Below are 20,157 nucleotides of genomic sequence, written 5' to 3'. Positions count from 1 at the left end.
ACGAGGTCAGGAGATCGAGACCATCCTGGCTAACATGGTGAAACCCCATCTCTACTAAACAAAATACAAAAAATTAGCCAGGCGTGGTGGCAGGCGCCTGTAGTCCCAGCTACTTGGGAGGCTGAGGCAGGAGAATCACTTGAACCCAGGAAGTGGAGGTTGCAGTGAGCCGAGATCATGCCACTGCACTCTAGCCTGGGCAACAGAGGGAGACTCAGTCTCAAAAAAAAACAAAAAAAAATTTCCCCTGACTGAGCTCAGGGACAGCACTGTGCCTGTGTTTTTACCAACATGCTTCCAGTCACTCTTCGTATCTCTCTGCAGGCCGACCTTAGTGCTAAGGATCCTATCCAAGGTCAGGCAGAGGGTAAGAGTCAGCCTACCGGGTCCAGAAGTTCACGTTCTTAAGTGCAGTGCCATTCTCCCCCTCCCCGAGTCTTCATGACTTTGCCTACCTAGGCTCCTATTCTGGAGGAGGGTGGTTACGAGCACAGACTCTGGAGGAAGGCGGCTGTGTTCTGAATCCTCTCACCAAGCCTCACTTTCCTCGTGTGTAAAACAGAGGTGTTAACAATAGTACCGACTCCATAGGATTGTGGTGAGATTGAATAAGTAAATATCCTCTGGTTCTCAGAGCAATTCCTGGAGCATAGGATGCACTGTGTGTATTAGCTCGTTTGTATTTTTCCCACTTCAATGAGCTGGTCTATGTGTGTATGAGCTCTTATTCCCAGCCTATTCTATTCCACAGTCTGGTAGCAGCCACCCCTCCCAGATGGCCTTGAACCTATTTCAGCTCCCCTCTTGGGACGACCATCTCTGTTCCAGTCCACCTTACTTCCTAGCCCTCTTCCTCCCCTGCCCAGCCTGGCTTGGGGCCCCACCATCAGACCCCACCACATAACCCTCATTCGTGGAAGCTTCCCTGAGACCCCCCCCGAGCACCGTTGATGCATATCAGATTTCACCAGATCTTTTGCCTGAGTTCTTCTTTTTTCTAAATTAAAAAAAAAAAGTATTGGTTGGTTCGTTTGCTTTTTAAGAGATGGGGTCTTGCTGCATTGCTTAGGCTAGATTCGAACTCCTGGGATCAAGTGATCTTCCCACCTCAGCCCCTGAGGAGTTGGGACTATATGCATGTGCCACCGTGCCCAGGTTAAAATTTTATTTTTAATTGACAAATAATAATTGTATATATATTTATGGGGTACATTGTGATGCTTTTATTTTATTTTTATTTTAGAGACAGGGTCCCACTGTCACCCAGGCTGGAGTGCAGTGGTGCGATCATAGTTCCCAGCAGTCTCAAACTCTTAGCAGTCTTCCCGCCTCAGCCTCCTGAGTAGCTGGGACCACAGGCATGCCGCGCCATGCCTGGCTAATTTTATTTTGTTTTATTTTTTGTAGAGATGGGGATCTTGCTTTGTTGCTCAGACTGGTCTCAAACTCCTGGCCTCAAGCGGTCCTCTCTTCTCAGCCTCCCAAAGTTTTGGGGTTACAGACATGAGCCACTGTGCCCGGCCTGATGTTTCAATATATGTTTACAATGTGGAATGATTAAGTCAGGCTAATTAACAAATCCATCACATGATCTCACTTATATGTGAAATCCAAAAAAGTTAAAGTCATGGAAGTAGAGAGTGGAATAATGGTGGCTGGGCGCAGTGGCTCATGCCTGTAATCCCAGCACTCTGGGCTGAGGCGGGCGGATCACCTGAGGTCAGGAGTTTGAGACCAGCCTGACCAACATGGAGAAACCCCATCTCTACTAAAAAATACAAAAAATTAGCCGGGCATGGTGGTGGGCGCCTGTAATCCCAGCTACTTGGGGGGCCGAGACAGGAGAATCGCTTGAACCCAAGAGGCTGACGTTGCAGTGAGCCAAGATTGCACCACTGTACTCCAGCCTGGGTGACAAGAGCGAAACTCAAAAAAAAAAAAATGATGGTCACCACAGGCTCAGGGAGGGGGTTGGAGAGAGACGAACTGTTGATCAAAGGGTACACAGTGTGTGGTTTCTAATAGGTCCTCTCATTCCCATGGGCTTCACTGATTTGGGGGGCTCTTTTATCTCCTGTAATGGCCAGTATAGGAAACGCCCATTCCCTCGGTAACCAGCAACACACTTTCGCATGTGGGAGAGCACCAAGAGAGATGACATCTCTGGGAGGGAAACAGAGTGGATAGTCCCCACTGGAGAAGGAACAAGGGACCGAGGAGTGAGAGGGATGTTCCTAATAACTAGCAGCACGTCTCCATCCTAAGCCACTCATTCCTATACTTCAGTTTCCCAGCCTCCTTCCTCTGCCGACTCCCTGTGGGGAAGCTGCTCATTGTGTCCACCCTCAGTCCCCCAAGTTGCAGCTGTGAACTGGGACTTATGCGCAGCAGCCAAGAGACACCTCAGAATTCCCAAGTTCGGAACAGGAGGAAGGAGTCTGCCAAAGCAAGCGGTGAAACTAGATTTTGGAGAGGACTTCAAGTGTGGATGGTGAGAGGGTGGTCCTGGGGAAGGGAGACCTCTCTCTTCAGGGCAAGGCAGGCCTGGGGTCCCTGCAGCCTGGCCTGCATGCCTGCCCAGTGCCCCAGAGCCCTTCTATTCAGGCCTGGCATCCCACAGAGGTGGCATTCTGCTCAGGAGCTTAGAGCACAGACGAAGAGGCGGGCATTGCCAGCAATTGATTTGCGGGAGCAGCGGGGGCTTTCTCTTCCTCCTTACTTCCTTGGTCTTTGATCTCCTGTCCTCCCTCCATAGTCCATTTCTCCCCCTCCTTCCCTTGATTTATTCCTCTTTCTCTTTCTTTAGCTGAATCATAGCCACTCCCTAGAAGGCAAAGGCTGGGAGAGGCAGTTCTTTGTCCTCTTTTTCCCTTAACTAGGTGGGTCCTCGCCATCCAGATCTCAGCCTCCTACCCAAGTCATGAGGCAGGATTTGGCCATAAATGGGGAAAGGACACACACACACACACACACACACACACACACACACACACACACACACACACATTTCCAAGGCAAGAGCTGAAACAGGCAGAAAAATAAAGGAAAAGGGGAGAGGCAAAGAGAGAAAGGGTTCAGCCGTCAGAAAGACAGTAAAAGACAAGAGTTGAGGAGAGTCAGAGACAACGAAAAAAGAGAATTCAGCAAATTAAAAATTTTACAACCATCCAGCAAGTCTGAAAAAATGATCTTCCCTGCGGTCTTTCATTTATCTCATTATCTGACTCCTAATGTGCTTTTTCCCCCCTTTCTTTTCTCGCCACACTTGGTGCAAAATCTTATTAGATATTTTTTTTTTCTGGCAGGGGCTTCATATAGTCTTTTTCATTACACTTCCTAATAAAAGCAATCACTAGGACGGCATGGCTGGAGGATTAAAAAGCCACCTCAGCAGCCTCCTGGCCAGCAGAACCATGACTCGCCAGAGCCTTGTTCACACTGCCAGGGGAGTGGGCCAGCCCCAGCGGGCCCCGGGTCAGGGAAACCCAGGCTGTGCTGTGGAATGTTCCAGGGCACAGATAGGTTCAAGATATTATGGGAGAAGAACTGAAGGAGGGATCCCTTCCCAGAGCTATTTTAGAGCAGGAGTGACAGACACCTGTATTTAACCCAGCTGATCCCGGCTAATTTTTGTTCCTGAGGAAGGAATATTTTGGGTCTTTTTCTTTGGACTTTGGCCCACTCTGTCCCATAGCAAATTTTTATGAATAACATCAGTGATATAAAATATTTATCTCCCTTTTGTTTTGAGATAGGGTCTCTCATTCTGTCACCCAGGCTGGAGTGCAGTGGTGGGATCTTGGCTCACTGCAGCCTTAACCACCCTGGCTCAAGTGATCCTCCTGCCTCAGCCTCCCGAGTAGTTACAGGTGTTCACCAACACACCCAGCTAATTTTCCTATTTTTTTGTAGAGACAGGGTTTCCCCATGTTGCCCAGGCTGGTCTTGAACTACTGGGCCATGGCCTCCCAAAGTGCTGGGATTGCAGGCATGAGCCACTATCCCCAGCCAAATCTTTACCTTTTGAGTAGATTTTATTTTGTTAGGTAGACTTTTTTTTTTTTTTTTTTACTGTGTATAATATACATAACATTTACAATTTGCAATTTAACCATTTTAAGGGACAGTTCAGTGGCATTGAGCACATTCACACAGCCATCACTGCCATCCATCTCCAGAACTTTTTCATCTTCCCAAAATGGAGATCTCTCCCCATTATACACTAACTCCCATTCCGTCTATTGCCAGCCTTTGGTAACCAATGTCTACTTTTTGTCTATGAATTTGTCTATGTCTATTTTAGGTACCTCATATAAGGAGAATCATAATATTTCTCCTTTTGTGTGTGCCCTGTTTCACTTAACATAATATCCTCCAGGTTCACCTGTGTTGTAGTATGTGTCAGAATGCCATTTCTTTCTTCTTCTTTTCTTTTCTTTCTTTCTTTCTTTTTTTTTTTTTTTTTTGACACAGGATCTCATTCTGTCACCCAGGCTGGAGTGCAGTGGTGTGATCACAGCTCACTGCAGCCTCGACCTCCTGGGCTCAAGCGATCCTCCTACCTCAGCCTCCCGAGTAGCTGGGACTACAGGCTACCACACCCGCTAATTTTTTCATTTTTTGTAGAGATGAGATATTGCCGTGTTGCCTAGGCTGGGTCACCTTTTTTTTTTTAAGGCCAAATAATATTTCATTGTATGACTATGTCACATTTTGTTTATTTCATCGTTTTTAAAAACAGAAACATTTTCTTTTCTTTTTTTTTTTTTTTTTTTTTGAGACGGGGTCTCGCTCTGTCGCCCAGGCTGGAGTGCAGTGACGTGATCTCAGCTCAGTGCAAGCTCCGCCTCCCGGGTTCACGCCATTCTCCTGTCTCAGCCTCCTCAGCAGCTGGGACTACAGGCACACGCCATCACGCCTGGCTAATTTTTGTATTTTTAGTACAGATGGGGTTTCACCGTGTTAGCCAGGATGGTCTCAATCTCCTGACCTTGTGATCCGCCCGCCTCGGCCTCCCAAAGTGCTGGGATTACAGGCGTGACCCACCGTGCCCGGCCAAAAACAGAAACATTTTCACATAAGGAAAGTGAAAAGCAGAGAAAACCCACCAGATTCCCATTAATACAATGGTTCTCTCATTTCTCTTTTGCTAATAATTATACCTCCATCCCATCCCCAAACAATCCTGTCCTCCCAGGGCTGCTCCAAACCTCTCCGAGAAAGCAGCTTGGCAGAGCATTTGGCATTTGGTAAGGGCCAAAAGTTACAGGGAAACAGGTCTGATAAATCAAGTTAAAGGATAGCAAGGAAACCCCTATAAAGTAGCAAGACATTTTATTGCCTGGGTTATAAATTGGCCTGAAGGTATTTCACACATCAGCTCCAGGATGACTTGGGCCACACATTGAGTACCACTGGATTAACTACTCGACTTCATACGGGGGAGACTTTGAAGAGAACCATAGTCATTTGGAAATATGTGGTCTGGTATGTTTTAAAATAAAGGTACAATAATCAAGTTAAAAACAACTTTTCAATGACTTGTTGCTTTGAAATCACTGAGGCCACCCCTGGTTAACCGCTGCACCCCTTGGGTGCTCAGCCAGGGCTGCATGAGTTGGTCTCAATCAGCACTTCTCAAAGATCCGAGAGCATTGCAGATGTAGGGGAGGTGCAAGGGAAGCCATTATTGGAGAAGTGTGCACGTGGCTACCTGGAGTGCTGCAAGCTGCTCCCAGCAGGTTCTCCCCAGTCTCAACCACTGGTTCACCGGTTCGGTTTATGATGATAATACTTTGTATCTGCATGGTCCATTGGGATCCTTTTACGTTTCATTTCTTTCCAGTCTCCTCTAGGACCCGTTTTCTTTTTTTTTTTTTTTAGACGTAGTTTTGCTCTTGTCGCCCAGGCTGGAGTGCAATGGTGCCATCTCAGCTCACTGCAACCTCTGCATCCCAGGTTCAAGCAATTCTCCTGCCTCAACCACGGCCTCCTGGGTTCAAGTGATTCTCCTCCATTAGCCTCCCGACTAGCTGGGATTACAGGTGCCTGCCACCATGCCTGGCTAATTTTTGTATTTTTAGTAGAGACGGGGTTTCACCATGTTGGCCAGGCTGGTCTTGAACTCCTGACCTCAGGTGATCAGCCCATCTCGGCCTCCCCCTAAAGTGCTGGGATTACAGGTGTGAGCCACCGCACTTGGCCTGTTTTTTTCTCTTTCTTTCTTTCTTTTTTTTTTTTTTTGAGACAGAGTCTCACTCTGTTGCCCAGGCTGGAATGCAATGTCACGATCTTGGCTCGCTGAAACCTCCACCTCCTGGGTTCAAGCAATTCTCCTGCTTCAGCCTCCCAAGTAGCTGGGATTACAGGCGCTCACCACCATGCCTCGCTAATTTTTTTGTATTTTTAGTAGAGACAGGGTTTCACCATGTTGGCCAGGCTGGTTTCAAACTCCTGACCTCAAGTGATCCACCCACCTCAGCCTCCCAAAGTGCTAGGATTACAGGAACGAGCCATCATGCCCGACCTCCTTTGTTCTAAGTCTCTGCCAGCCTCATCTCTGTCCCAGACTCCAAAAGATAGCAGATCCTGCTCAGGAGCATAGAAGCCCAGAGGTCACAAAGACTTCCTCACCAAGCTCCTTTCCTTCCCTCTTCTTGTGGCAGAGCCCCTGAAACGAAATATGAATTTCGCCACCTTTCTGCATAAGCAGAAGTATTTATTCTCTTCTTTTCCCCTTTCCTTTTCTTTTTTTCTTTTGAGGTGGGGTCTCACTCTGTCCGTCTCACTTTCCCGCCTTCCACTGGTACCAGCCCTTTCTGGATCACACCCTTTCTCTTCTTAAGAAGCTGCCTCCTCCCTTCCATCAATGTTCCAGGGGGCTTTTATTTTTCTTTTATTCTCGGCTCCCTATCAATCAAGGGGAGGGGGACACTTTATCTGAACCTTGGTGAGCAACAGCAGCAACCGGCAGCTGCCAGGGCAGTGGGAACTTCATTTTCAGCGCTGACGTTTATAAATGTGGCACAGAGTACCAGTAGGGACTGGAATAAATCAAACAGCTTCTCCAGAGGTCCCTAGGGGCTGCTTTAGAATTTCTTCTCACTGGGGGCTCCTTCTCTTTCTTTGCAGGCATGGGTGGGGGTAGGGAATGTTATTTGCAACATGGAATGAGCCACATTCTTTCCCTATCTTCACAAATGAACTTAGCAGGACCCAAGACCCAGGGTGCTGAGGAGTGCGAACATCTGCCTCACTCTTGATTTGGAGAAAGGGTTGGGGTGAGCAGTCTTGGGTGGGGGTGGGAATGCTGACTCTGTTGCTTTTTAGTGATCAGTTGCCTCATCTGCAAAATGGGAGTAAAAATGCCTGCCTGTCCACTTCACGAGGCTGCTGTGAAGATCAAATGAGATGTCTGTGAGTGAGTGCCCTGAAACCTGCGACAAGCTTAGGCAACCTGGCGGGTGGTTATGAAGGAGCAATGGTGAGGAGCAGAGTTATCCAGCACCCCAGGGCATCTGGAGAGCTTTGAACGGGCTCTGGGCAGACCTTCCCCGGACCATTCCAGGAACCTCCTCTTTCTCTATCCCTTTAAAAATTCTGGGCAAGGATCCCTGGTGGTCTGTTCCAAACACAACTGGAATCGTCCCAATGTCTTCTCTAAACCTTTCTTCCTCTGTCCTTCTAAACAGCAAGAAAATAAATGTGGGCAAGCCTGAGAGGTGAGAGACTCAGAGAGAGAGAAAGCGAGAGAAAGAATAAAGCTAAGATTCCACGTGGAAAAGGGGGCTGCCAAGGATGAGGTGGGAAGTGGGTGGCAGTTGGTTAATATAATACCGCGCTGCTGAGAGCTCTGCAGGGGTCCTTTCAAGGTTCTGTATGAGAACCTTGCTTAGTGAGATGAGACCCAGCATGGGCCCAGCAATCCCACTTCCTTTACATTCTCTAAATTTTCCAGATGCTGCACACAACCCTTCACCTGCTTTCTGGCGTTTCTGTGGATTTCACTCCTACCCCGGCTGTGGTTGGGAGCCAAGGGGCAGACAGGATGCTGACAATGCCTAGAGCCCATCCCTGACTCCCATCAGGACTGCAATGATCTGTACAGTATTTTCTCCTAAGTCATTTCCTATATGTGGCAAGATTCCACCCAGCTTCACTCCCCAGAGGCAACTAATGTTGCCAGTTTCTTACTATCCTCATAGACAGAAAATTTATTTTCTATAAATATTTGTTCAACACTTTATTTAAAGAGGTTAGGCACCACAAAAAGGAAGGATGAACAGAGGACCGTGCCTGTCTGTGGATCTGAGCAATTCAGTGCTGGTGGGCAATTGCTGCCCATTCATCGAAACAAAAGCTGTAAGCAGGACCCACTCTTAGTGGAAAGCAATTAACCTTGGGAGGTCACAGCCTGCACCTGCACCTTATCAAAATATTCCTTCTTTAAAACAAATATAGTGATTCCCTAAAAAACATTCTAGACAGCAAGATGCTCTTCTAAGGTATTCCAATTCATGATGACGCTTTAGGGTTCCACGTATATTGGCCCCTCAGACAAAGCCTGGCTGGTCCACGCCTAAATCTAGCTCTAAGGGTGGCTATCAAGAGATTCTCACTCTTGCTGCCCTAGGAGGGAGGTGGTCTTCCTTGTTGACAATTGCCACTGTCTTTTTTCACCCTAGGCATCTGGGGAGGAAGGCATGAAGGAAATGAGAGACCAGTACACGTGCAGAAGATACTGCAGAGCTTAGATATTCTAGGAGCTAGTACTCTGATTGCAACCAAGTTCAGAAGCTTGGCAATGGCAGGCTGAGTTATTTGGACTGATTATCCCAGTAAAAAGAATGAAAAATGCTAGATAAAATATCAACAACATCTTAAAAGCCTTGAAGAGTTAATAAAATAGTAAGGAATTAACAGGCCAACATGGAAGAGAAAACTAGAGGATGCATAGAAATCACTTTTCCGTTAAAGAGCATCTGTCTATTCTTGCAAATCTGAACTTTCATTTTGATGGTCTGGTAGAGTAAGGGGGTTGGAAATCCAAGCCCAGTGCCTGCTCATTGTGGAGACTGTAGTAGAAGATTCTCCCCTCAATATGCTGAGACCCCCAAAGGGCTACACCATCAGGGTAAGGGTAAACCAAAGTAAGCTACCCCATTCACATTGCCTGGGTACTCCAGGGAACCTCAGGCTGGCAACTGGGTTTAGATGGTTGTGCTGCTGATGCCTGGCAGAAATAAACACAATGTGGTGTAAAAGAAGGCACTTTCATAAGAAAATAATTCCAATATATTTGTTCAAGCACAGCTACCAGAATATTGGTAAAGACAGCCAAGCCTATAAGAAAATAAGGCTCCATGAGTGAGACTCAAAGAAACAAGAGACAAAATAAAAAATTCGTGAGGACTTCACACATTAAAATGATCATACATAGACTATAATACAACCATGCTTACTGCAGTCAAATAAATAAAAAACAAGCTTGAAAATATTTGCAGGGACAGGAAATTATGCGAGGTAACAAAATGGACTAAAGATATAGTAACAGCAATTAAAACTCAACTCATTAATTTAAAAACAGCTTAGATGCAGTGGAACAGAGAGTTAGCAAAGTAGAAGATAATAAGGAGAAATTACCTGGAACGCAGCATAGAGATTAAAAAAAAAAAGAGAGGAGAATAGAGAAGATAAGAGATATAGCATGCAGAGATCTATTGTATGTATTTTGCAGAAAGAGGGGGAAGAATGAATAGGGCAGAGGAACGTATTTGAAGAGATAATGGCTGAGTTTTCCAAAGCACATGAAAGACACCAGTCCACAGATTCAAGACGTGTGAAATTCCAAACATGACAGTCCTGTCTAAACCAGCAGCCAGGTGAGAGAGGAGGGAGGGGTACAGCTGAGCCTTCCCAGCTCTAGCATGCTTAAACTTCCCATAAAAACCCCAGTGAGAAGAAAAAGCTCTAGGCTTCTCAACAACAAGCAAAGCCTTCTGGCTTTGGCACCAAAGATTCCCTGGCTCTTCTAGGCCTTTCTCCTTTTTCCACTGCCTCAAGGCCTCTTCCCTAGCTAGGTCCTGGTTTCCTATTATCCATCCATGAAGGCCTTCCCTTATTTTTATTTAGTTATGTTCTTACTCTCTCTCTCTCTTTCCTTCTTTCTTCTCCTTCTTCTCCTCCTTCTCCTCCTTCTCTTTCTCCTTCTCCTTCTTCTTCTTCTTCCTTTTTTTAGAGACAAGGTCTTGCTATGTTTCCCAGGCTGGACTCAAACTCCCGGGCTTAAGTGATCCTCCCATCTCAGCCTCCAGAGTAGCTGGGACTACTGATGCATGCCACAATACCACGCTAGGGCTTACCTTAAACCTCTCTTTCTCTCTTGACTTCAAAGGAATGAAGGGGACCCAAGGCAGAAACAGAAAAAAGAACAGAATAAGAAACAGTGAGAAAAAAGAGTGAGGAAGATGTGTCTGCAGGCATCATGGCCGAGAGATGGGCCAGACTGGCTTAGGGGCCAGTCTGGAGGCAGCAAGCAGAAGGTGGGCACTGAAGAAGGCTTAGAAGTTGTTATCCAGAATTCTGCTTTCCTTTCCTCCTTTTTCTCAGGCTTCCCTTGGATTCTCTGCCTCCATGACCCTATGGCTGGCGGGATAGTGTGGGGAAGACCTGAGTTTGCATATCTGTCTCTGTTTCCTAATAAACAGCGAAATCAGCAGGTCTGGCTGCAGAGCTAGGATGGGAAGACCACATCTACCCAGAAAGGAGACTACCAGAGGGCCCAATGCTGGAGTTAATCTTCCTGCATGCTGCTGAATTTTTGTTGCCCTGTCACCTATCAAGCCAACCCAGCTCATGCAAACGCTGTTTACTTTTCCTGCTCCCAATTTCCACTCTTTCCCCAACTCCCCACTTTAGGGTATAGTGATATCCAGGCTGTGAGGCACAAGAAAGCCATGGAAAAGCATCTCTGCAGAGAAGGGAGGGAAAGCTGCCAACAGGGGACACATACCTCGTCTCCATCCCAGACACACCCTCACCTCCACAGAGAAAACAGGACCACTTCTGAGCACTCTGATTTCTCATTTTTCCCACTGCCTGCTGAGCTTTAATGGGGCCTTCTCCAAAAGCCTAGGGGTAGAAATATACACACTCAGATGTACATGTGTATGAAGACACCACTTAATGAATACCTGGGGATATTTTGGGGCACCACAGTCAGATAAGTGTGCAAATATGGACATGTCTTTATGTAGGATTGACAGAGAAAGACCTGGAAATAAGGCTAAGAAGATTCCAGTGTTTACCTGCTGGGAAGTTTCGCCTGGAGACAGATGAAAGCCACTCCACCCTCCTTTTCCTTTTGTCCCAGTGAGGTCTGAGGGTGCTCATTCGTGAGTTTATCCTGCCTGCCCCTCACTTCCAGGCTAAATCATGACTTTGTATTTTCTCGAGGTTATGGTCTTAGTTCCCAAGACTTTTCTTATTTTCTGCCCTCCCCTGGAGTCTGCCTAGCAACTGTACTCTTGTGTCTTGAGGGAGAAGCATTGACTCTAATATATGTCATTTAACAAATACAAAGGAAGCAGAAACCAGGGTCTCTGGGTGTTCAATCCCCTCCACCTCCTGGTCTGAAGGTGGGTGCTGTCCTGGGCACTCACAGAGGGCGCTGTCAGCCTTTGATAAACCTTGCCGGGCCAGCCCAGAACAGGCATCTCGCCCTCCCTGAACACCCAATAGCAGACAGCTAGAGAGCTTTGTGACTCGAGGGCACCTATGAGAGCCAGAGAAACTCACTACCTATCAGTAAACAGGAGGGGGTGCCTTCTTATTCCCAAATGTCTCCTACACACCATGGAATACTATGCAGCCATCAGGGAGAAGGTGCCCACTCGGTATGACTGACGTGGATTGCCAAGATAAAGAAAATGAAAACACCAGGGTGTTCTAGTACTCTACTTTTGAGATGAATAAAAGAGAATATACTGTATATATTTGTCTACCCATGAACATCTCTGGAAGGACACAAAAGGAAATAGCAACAGCATTGCTTGCATCTGATGAGGAGAACTAAGCAGCTGAGGATAGGGTGGAAACAGACGCCCTTTCCACAGTGGTCTCTTTCGTACACTATGTTGTTCTATATGTATTACCTACAAAAAAATGACAATGAAAAGAAGGCTTTTTCTCCTTAAAGAGCTTGGGGGAAGGCAGGCATGCAAACAATTACAATGCAATATGCTCAGTGTTATTGAGATGCGCAGGGTGGGAAGGGAGTATAGGAGAGAGACTGTCTAAGGGGGCTTGGGGGTGTCGGGGAATTTGGAAGAATCACGCTGAATGCTGAAACCTCTCTAGGCTCAGCGTTGCCCGGGCACAAAGGACACAGTGAGAAGGGACCTGAGACAAAGCTGCAAGAGCAGGTAGAGGCCAGAGTGTGAACCGCCTTGTGTGCCAAGCTAAAGAATTTAGATTTTATCCTAATAGGAAATAGGCAGCTATTAAATAATTTTCAGCAGGGAGTGACCGGTTCAGATTTGCTGTTTAGAGAGATGACTCTGGCAGGGATGCGGAGGATAGATTAAGAGGGGCTAGGATGGGGCGGGGAGAAATGTTTTGAGGTTAATGCAATAATTTAGGTAAGAGATGGTGGGTAGGTGACCCCGGGGGCAAAGGGAGGGAGGATGGCAGAGAAGAGATTAAACCTGAGACTTGAACTGGGCCGGCGATGTGTATAGAGACCACGCACAAAGCCTGCTCTGCCGCTCTCTGTTTTCTCACGCTGGCATCCTCTGCACATTTGGATGCCCCAGATGCCCCAGCAGCTGGCAGGATAGGTCCAGGGAGCCCTTCCTGGTCTGCCTGCCTGCCTCCTTGCCCCAGGCTCCTTGGCAAAGCAGAGCAGGGAAAAGAGAACAGAAGCGTTTCCCTCGCCATCCAACTCCTAGGTCTCTCATTTATTCCTTGCTCTCTCCGGATTCGGGCCCTCTCATTATTTCTGATCTGTACAGCTTGCAGCTTCCCTGGCTCAGCTCTCCCACCCCCGTCTGCAAAGTGTCAATCAAACCATCAGATGAGCAGCTCAGCCTCATATCCTCAGCGTCTCTGCCCCAGGACACGAGAAGCGATTGCTGACACACACAAGCAGCAAGGTGTAAGGCTGCTGGCTCTCCCTTTAATAGTCTTCCGATCCAGAATGGGTGTTAAAATGGAATTTGAGTGGATAGCGTCTCTCTGCCTGCCCCTGTCAGGACAGCCACAAGGACGGGCAACCCTGAGAGAAGGGGAAGTCTTCAGAAGTCGATTCGCTTTTCATTTCAAGGTTGGGCCATGGCCAGTGTCTGCTTTCGGAGGAGCTGTTTGAATTTCTTAACGAGAAGCAGAATGCTTGAGTCCAGGAATCCAGGGCAGCCTTGTGAAGTAGGGATGGGGAAATGGAATTGTCATTTTATCTCTGAAGGGATATTGTATTAAACAAAGTGGGGGTGGGGGTATGGGATACAGAGACGCTTTGTAGCTTCCCTGGAGGACTGAACAATAAGAAATATCGAGGGCAGCAGGAAGAACTGAGATTAGAACAAAGAGTGAAATTCCCCAGGCCCTGGAACCAGGGGCCAGGGAGATTTGAAGCATCTGCTTCCCCGGGGGCTTGCTCCTTCTTTTACAAATTGTGAATGGATGTGTGGCTTTTATAGAATGCGGCAACTAATGAGCATGAAGCTCAATTACTCCACCAAGTTCTCTTTCGATTTTTGATCGCACGTACACAGAACACTTGGTTGCAGTGTGTGTGTGTGTGTCTGTTTGTGTTCTGCTTGCCTTTCTCAGGATTATCTCATACACACATTTCTGCATAGCAGAGTCCAGCTTGTTATTTGGAATAGCTACGTAGTATTCCATTGTGCCAGCGAGCCAGAGCTTGTTCAGCCATTCCTTGTGGTTGAGTTATTTCCCATTTTTTTATATTGTAAAAGCACAGATATCAATATCTTCATACCTTTGTCTCCCCTTGGGATATGGTTCCCCAGGTTGAATTTCTAGGTCAGAAGGTTTGAGCTGTTTTACCCGGATTGCTGTGTGTTGCCTCAGCCACCTCCAGGAGATCCTGACAACCCAAATTGCCACCCTCCTCTATCTCTGTCCCCACAGCACTGACAACATAAGAGGTTGTCATTTTTATTTATTTTTGCTAATTTAATAGGCACATAATAGTACCTTGAAGTTATTTAATTCCCATTTCTTTCATTGCTAGTGAGACTGGGCACACTTCCATGTGAGGATTTATTGTCTGCTTTTCCTTGTACGTAAACTGTTCATCTCCTCTGACATCTTATCAAGAGAAATCTGGGGGCTGATCTTATATATTTATATCAAGCCTTTACATACTCAGATAGTACATTTTTCTCGGTTATGTCAGCCATTTTTTATTCTGGGGAGCTGTCCAGTTGTGATGTGGATGCTGGCCTCTTCCGGGGGGTGGGAGTGGCATATGGAGTTGTGAGGATTTCTGGACTCTTGAAATATACATACATATATATATATATATATATACTCGGTTTTTTTTTTTTAGAAGGAAAAAAAAGCATGGTGGGTTTTGCTTGTAACCTAGCACTTTTTTTTTTTTTTTTTTTTTTTTTTTTTTAGGCAGGCTTGCTCTGTCGCCCAGGCTGGAGTACAGTGGCACAATCTCGGTTCACTGCAACCTCCGCCTCCCGGGTTCAAGCGATTGTCTTGCCTCAGCCACCTGAGTAGCTGGGATTACAGGCCTGCACTACCACACCCGGCCAATTTTTGTATTTTTAAGTAGAGACAGGGTTTCGCCATGTTGGCCAGGATGGTCTTGAACTCCTGGCCTCAAAAGATCCTCCCACCTCGACCTCCTAAAGTGATAAGATAACAGGCGTGAGCCATCGCACCCAGCCAGTCCCAGCACTTTGAGAGGCCTACGTGGGCAGATTGCTTGAGCCCAGGAGTTTGAGACCAGCCTGGGCAGCATGGCAAAACTCTGTCTCTACAAAAAATAAGCTGGGCGTGGTAGTGCACTCCTGTGGTCCCAGCTACTCAGGGGGCTGAGGTGGGAGGATCAGTAGAGGCCGGGAATTTGAGACTGCAGTGAGCTATGATCACACCACTGCACTCCAGCCTGGGTGACAGACTGAAATCCTGTAACAGGAAAAAAAAAAAAAAGATAAAAGAAAGAAAAATCCAGTCCGATGGCACCTCCTCTCTGGGCTCCTGTTTTCCTAAGAACAAAAGGGCTGGGCTGAGAGGACAGCCAGTTGCCAAGATCAGTCTGGGGGATTACTTGTGGAATGAGAAGCATTGCTGGCGGCCTTGGCAGGCCACTGTATGGAGGCAGGGCAGCTCCCTGTAGTCATGTGGGTTTCCTGGACCATTATTTTCTCCCACTCATTGTGGGAGAAATAGCAAAATATTGAAATCGGAATCATCATTACAAGTTCTGACTCATCCTCAGTAAAGCACAGTGGTTAAAGGAACGGATTCTGGAGCAGACAGACCTAGGTTCACAGCTCAGTGTCTTTCTTTTCTTTCTTTCTTTCTTTTTTTTTTTTCCATAGAGCTGGAATCTTGCTCCATTGCCCAGGCTGGAGTGCAATGGTGTGATTATAGCTCACTGCAGCCTCAAACTCCTGGGCTCAAGTGACCCTCCTGCCTCAGCCTCCCAAGTAAGTAAGACTACAGGCATGCACCACCATCCCTGGCTAATTTTTAACATTTTTTGTAGAGATGCGGTCTTGCTATGTTGCCCAGACTGGTCTCAAACTTCTGGCCTCAAGTGATTCTCCCGTCTTGGCCTCTCAAAGTGTTGGGATTACAGACGTGAGCCACTGTGCCCAGCCTCAGTGTCTTTGTATACCAGGGGTGTTGCTTTGGGTAAGATAGAATCTCTCTAAGCCTTCACGTCTTCAGCCATTCATTAAGTAGTATTTTGGTTATGGCTGTGTAAAAAACCTCCCCAAAATGTTGTGGCTGAAAACAACAACCATTTTATTCTGTTTCATGGTTTTGTGGATCAGGAATGAAGCTTGACTGGGTGATTCTTCTGCACTATGCAGCATCAATTGGGTCACTTGGTACTATTTGGCTGGTGCTAGGCTGGGCTGGAGGAACCAAGATGACTTCACTTTTCTTTGAGACAAGGTCTTGCTATGCTGCACAGGTTTGTCTGGAACTCCTGGCCTCAAGCGATCCTTCCTGACTCAGCCTCCCAAACCAAGATAACTTCATTCTTATATAGGGTTCTCCACCTGGTCCCAGGTCCTCTCCATGTGGACTCTCCCATAGGGTGCCTGCACTTCTAACATGGTGGCTCAGGGCTCAGAGAGTAAGGGCTCCTTGGCCAGGTGCGGTGGCTCATGCCTGTAACCCCAGCACTTTGGGAGGCCGAGGCGGTCGGATCATGAGGTCAGGAGTTCAAGACCAGCCTGGCCAATATGGTGAAACCCCGTCTGTACTAAAAATATGAAAAATTAGCTGGGTGTAGTGGCGCTCGCCTGTAGGCCCAGCTACTCGGGAAGCTGAGGCAGAAGAATCGCTTGAATCCACGAGTCAGAGGTTGCAGTGAGCCAAGATAGTGCCACTGCTCTCCTGCCTGGATGACAAAACGAGACTCCCTCTCAAAAAAAAAAAAAAAAGTAAGGGCTCCAACATAAGAAGAGGAAGCTGCCAGTCTCTTTAGGGCTGTGCCAGAAAGTGTCATGGTATCACTTTTGCCATATTTTATGGGTCAAGCAGTCACAGAGCCTGTGATAGAAGGAGTGATAAAGAATTTGGGGCCATCCTTAATCTGCCAAAAGTAGGCATAAAAATACTCCTAAGCCAGGTGCAGTGTCTCACACCTGTAATCCAAGCTTTTGGGAGGATGAGATGGGAGGATTGTATGAGTCCAGGAGTTCGAGACCAGCCTGAGCAACACAGTGAGCCCTCGTCTGTACAAAAAATAAACAAAATTAGCTGAGCATGGTGGCATGCGTTTGTAGTTTCAGCTACTCGGGCGGCTGAGGTAGGAGGACCCCTTGAGTCCAGGAAGTGGAGGCCACAGTGAGCCGAGTTCGTGCCACTGCACTCCAGCCTGCGTGACAGTGAGATCCCAGAGATCCTCTCAAAAACCAAAAATCCAAAAACAAAAACCCGCAGAAACTCCTAGGGCTATGAGGAGTAAATGAGATAACTCATGCAGAGGCAAATTTACCATGAAGCAAATGAAACTTCAACCATGGGGGTCCTTAATTGAACAGTTTCTTCCACATCCGGGCATCTAATTTTGTATTAATAATTCTCCTTTTTCCTTTTTCTCAAAGAGGACCCTCGAACTGTATGAGAATCAAGCCCTACCCAAATGCCAGTATCAGTACTTACTAAGCATACTGCCTGGGACAGAGAGATGCTCAACACCGGGCCCCTCCAGGCACTGGGCTGGCCTGGTCCCCTCTCTGTGGCTGAGGAGAGGGCTCCTCCTCTCACTCTGTCCTTTCTGTCTTTTCAGGATCATTTCTTCTTCTTTCTTCAAAATGAAAGTAAAACATGCTGGGAATAATTTCATAATCACAAAACTGCCCTCCCAATTGGCCCCTGCCTCTACCCCCTGACCTCACCACCCACCAGGGAGGTGGGTCTTATTCTGGGCATCGTGCCAAGTTCTTAGCTGGGCCCTCTAGAATCTCTAAAGCAAATCAGGCTGAAGAGGGGAAAACCAGCAGGGGGAGGCAGCATTCCCGGTGCCCAGTATGGTCTAGGAGGCATTGAAATTCCAGGGCCGAAGTCCTGAGACAAAGATCATAATGAGACAGGAAGGTGGCAAAGGAAGGAGCCCATTTGCATGACAATAATTGAGCCAAGAATAGAAAGCCACAGGGATGCAAGGGTGAGGCTGGCGGCTGAGCTGGGCTAAACCTCACAAATCAGACTACCCAGCTCTGCTCCGCAGGGGAAGGGAGGCTGAGCCCTGGGCCAGGCTTGGCAGGGAGGGAAGGGGGAGGACACGACCCCAGGGCATTGTGGGAACACTGGCCAGGGTGGACTTTGCCTTCCTCCTTGTCCTTTAGCTGGGAGCCTGTCTTTGCTTGCCTTTGCCTTTGAGGCTCTGTAGCTGTGGGGCTGAGTGGCATCATGGCGGCTCAGAAAGATCTCTGGGACGCTATTGTGATTGGGGCGGGGATCCAGGGCTGCTTCACTGCATACCACCTGGCCAAACACAGGAAGAGGATCCTCCTGCTGGAGCAGGTACTGTGTCCCTTCTGCACCCCCAGCTGTAAGGACTGTCCTACCCTCCTCGCCTGCAGAGGGGTTTTCAGAGCCAGCAGGCTACAGGGCAAGGCCAAAGGGCCTGAATCATCAAAAATTCTGTGTAATTTGTATCTTAGCTGCCTAGTGTGTTTCATGGCAATTCAAAGGAAGTTTCACATCCCTCATACCCACGTTGGGTCTCTAGGCACATTTCCTCTTTCTACTGCTTCCCAGTTCCTGCCCTTGACCAAGCGTCCTAGGCCCTGTTCTCTTCCTTCTCACTACTCTTTCCCTTCTGTGCCCAAATGGTTGATCCCCACCCCAGAAAAATAATTGGTTCTGCTCTAGGTAACCTAAAGTAAAGATAATTTTGCCTAGAGGCAAAGGTTGATTTATCAGCCTAAGAGGTAGGATTCTGTCTTGCGTATTCCTGGCCTCTCACGCCAGAACCCAGCAGAAGCTTCTGTTTTATTTTTTATTTTTTATTTTTTGCCACCTCCAGATAATAGCAGCCTCCTTGTTTGACACATGATAAGTGAGACTGAGGCCTTATTTTTCCTGCTACACAGTGCAGTCTGCAGTGACCACTGCATATGTGGGTGGGCCCTGTGTGTCTGCAGGGTCCTTCGAGGACAGGGCCACCCAGCTATCCACTGCAGTGGGCTCTCCCTTTCCATTCTGCCTGCAGCTACCCAGGCTGGCTATGGTTTGCTCTTCTTGGTAACGAGCCAGAGTAGTTAGAAACCTTCTTCATTTCTCTATCAGTTTTCTCAAAGCCCAAGGGATTCCTGGTTCATCCTCTCAGGAAACTCATTGTTGCTGAATCCTGAGGTGGTTCTCTTACCCTGAGTGATCTGTAGCCACAGAGAAATAAAGTCAGCATCAGTTTCCTTGTTCATAAAATGAAGGGGCTGGAGTAGTTGAACTGGAAGGTTTTTTCTAATTTTGCTTCTTTGTGAATCTAAGTGAGGTGAGATTGCAGCAGGATGGTTGAAGACTAGCTAACAAAAGAACTTCTGGATGTGAACAACATTAGCAAAAAGGAAGCCTAAGTTAGTGCTATTGAAGAACTTCTATCTTGATTGCCAAGTCAGTAAACTGGTCATAAAGAGAGAATTTGGAAAGATTGTATGGATTTTTTTTTGTGGGGGGACAGGATCTCAATCTATTGCACAGGCTGGAGTGCAGTGGTACTACCATAGTTCACTACAGCCTCAAACTCCTGGGCTCAAGCAGTCCTCCTACCTCAGCCTTCCAAGTAGCTGGGACTACAAGTGCCACCATACCTGATAGTTTTTAAATTTTTGAGAAGACTGGGTCTTGCTATATTGCCTAAGCTGGTCTTGAATTCCTGGGCTCAAATTATCTTCCTGTGCATAATCCTTCCCCAGATTGTGTGGAAATATTTGAAGGATAAATGGCTCCTGGTTGACAGCACATGCTGAGATGGCTCTTAACGGGGGATGCAGTGTGAGGGGTAATGGCTTCCATCATCTCTCTTGTTTTCCACTTCCAGTTCTTTCTACCACACTCCCGAGGAAGCTCCCATGGACAAAGCCGGATAATCCGAAAGGCGTACCTGGAAGACTTTTACACCCGGATGATGCATGAGTGCTATCAGATATGGGCCCAGCTGGAGCACGACGCTGGAACCCAATTGCACAGGTGGGCTGTGGGAGGAATTCCTTGAATCATGGGGCTCTGCACCTGCAGGTACTTTTAGTGTGTGAAGTGGCAGCGCCATGGAACATTTGGAATGCAATGGGAGGGACACAAGGCCTCAAGAAGTACCAGATGCATGGAAGAGTTCAGCTGTCATGGTGGTCACCCCACAGGTCCAGCTGACTCTGGCCAGGCTCTGCGTTGCAGGACTGGGTTCAGACCATGTGTCCAAGGCTAGCAGAAGCAGTA

General features: G+C 47.4%; 1 protein-coding gene across 5 annotated transcripts in view; it reads left to right on the top strand.

Moving 5' to 3' along the window:
- PIPOX (pipecolic acid and sarcosine oxidase) overlaps nt 1-20,157 on the top strand; it is a 107,027-nt gene that overhangs the window by 74,898 nt on the left and 11,972 nt on the right. For 3 of the 5 annotated variants that reach the window (XM_055388646.2, XM_063706557.1, XM_063706556.1), the window contains one exon: nt 19,763-19,911. In XM_055388646.2, the coding sequence (XP_055244621.1) occupies nt 19,763-19,911 (149 nt within the window). Of the gene's footprint in view, nt 1-17,985; nt 18,244-19,762; nt 19,912-20,157 lie in introns of those variants that run through there. The other 2 variants (XM_019027168.4, XM_004042030.5) reach the window with 1 other exon arrangement.

This window comes from Gorilla gorilla, chromosome 4, assembly GCF_029281585.2.
Source record: "Gorilla gorilla gorilla isolate KB3781 chromosome 4, NHGRI_mGorGor1-v2.1_pri, whole genome shotgun sequence".
In the NCBI taxonomy this organism is placed as follows: Eukaryota; Metazoa; Chordata; class Mammalia; order Primates; family Hominidae; genus Gorilla; species Gorilla gorilla.
Note: the sequence above shows the minus strand (reverse complement) of the source record. Positions and strands in the feature narration are given on the sequence as shown.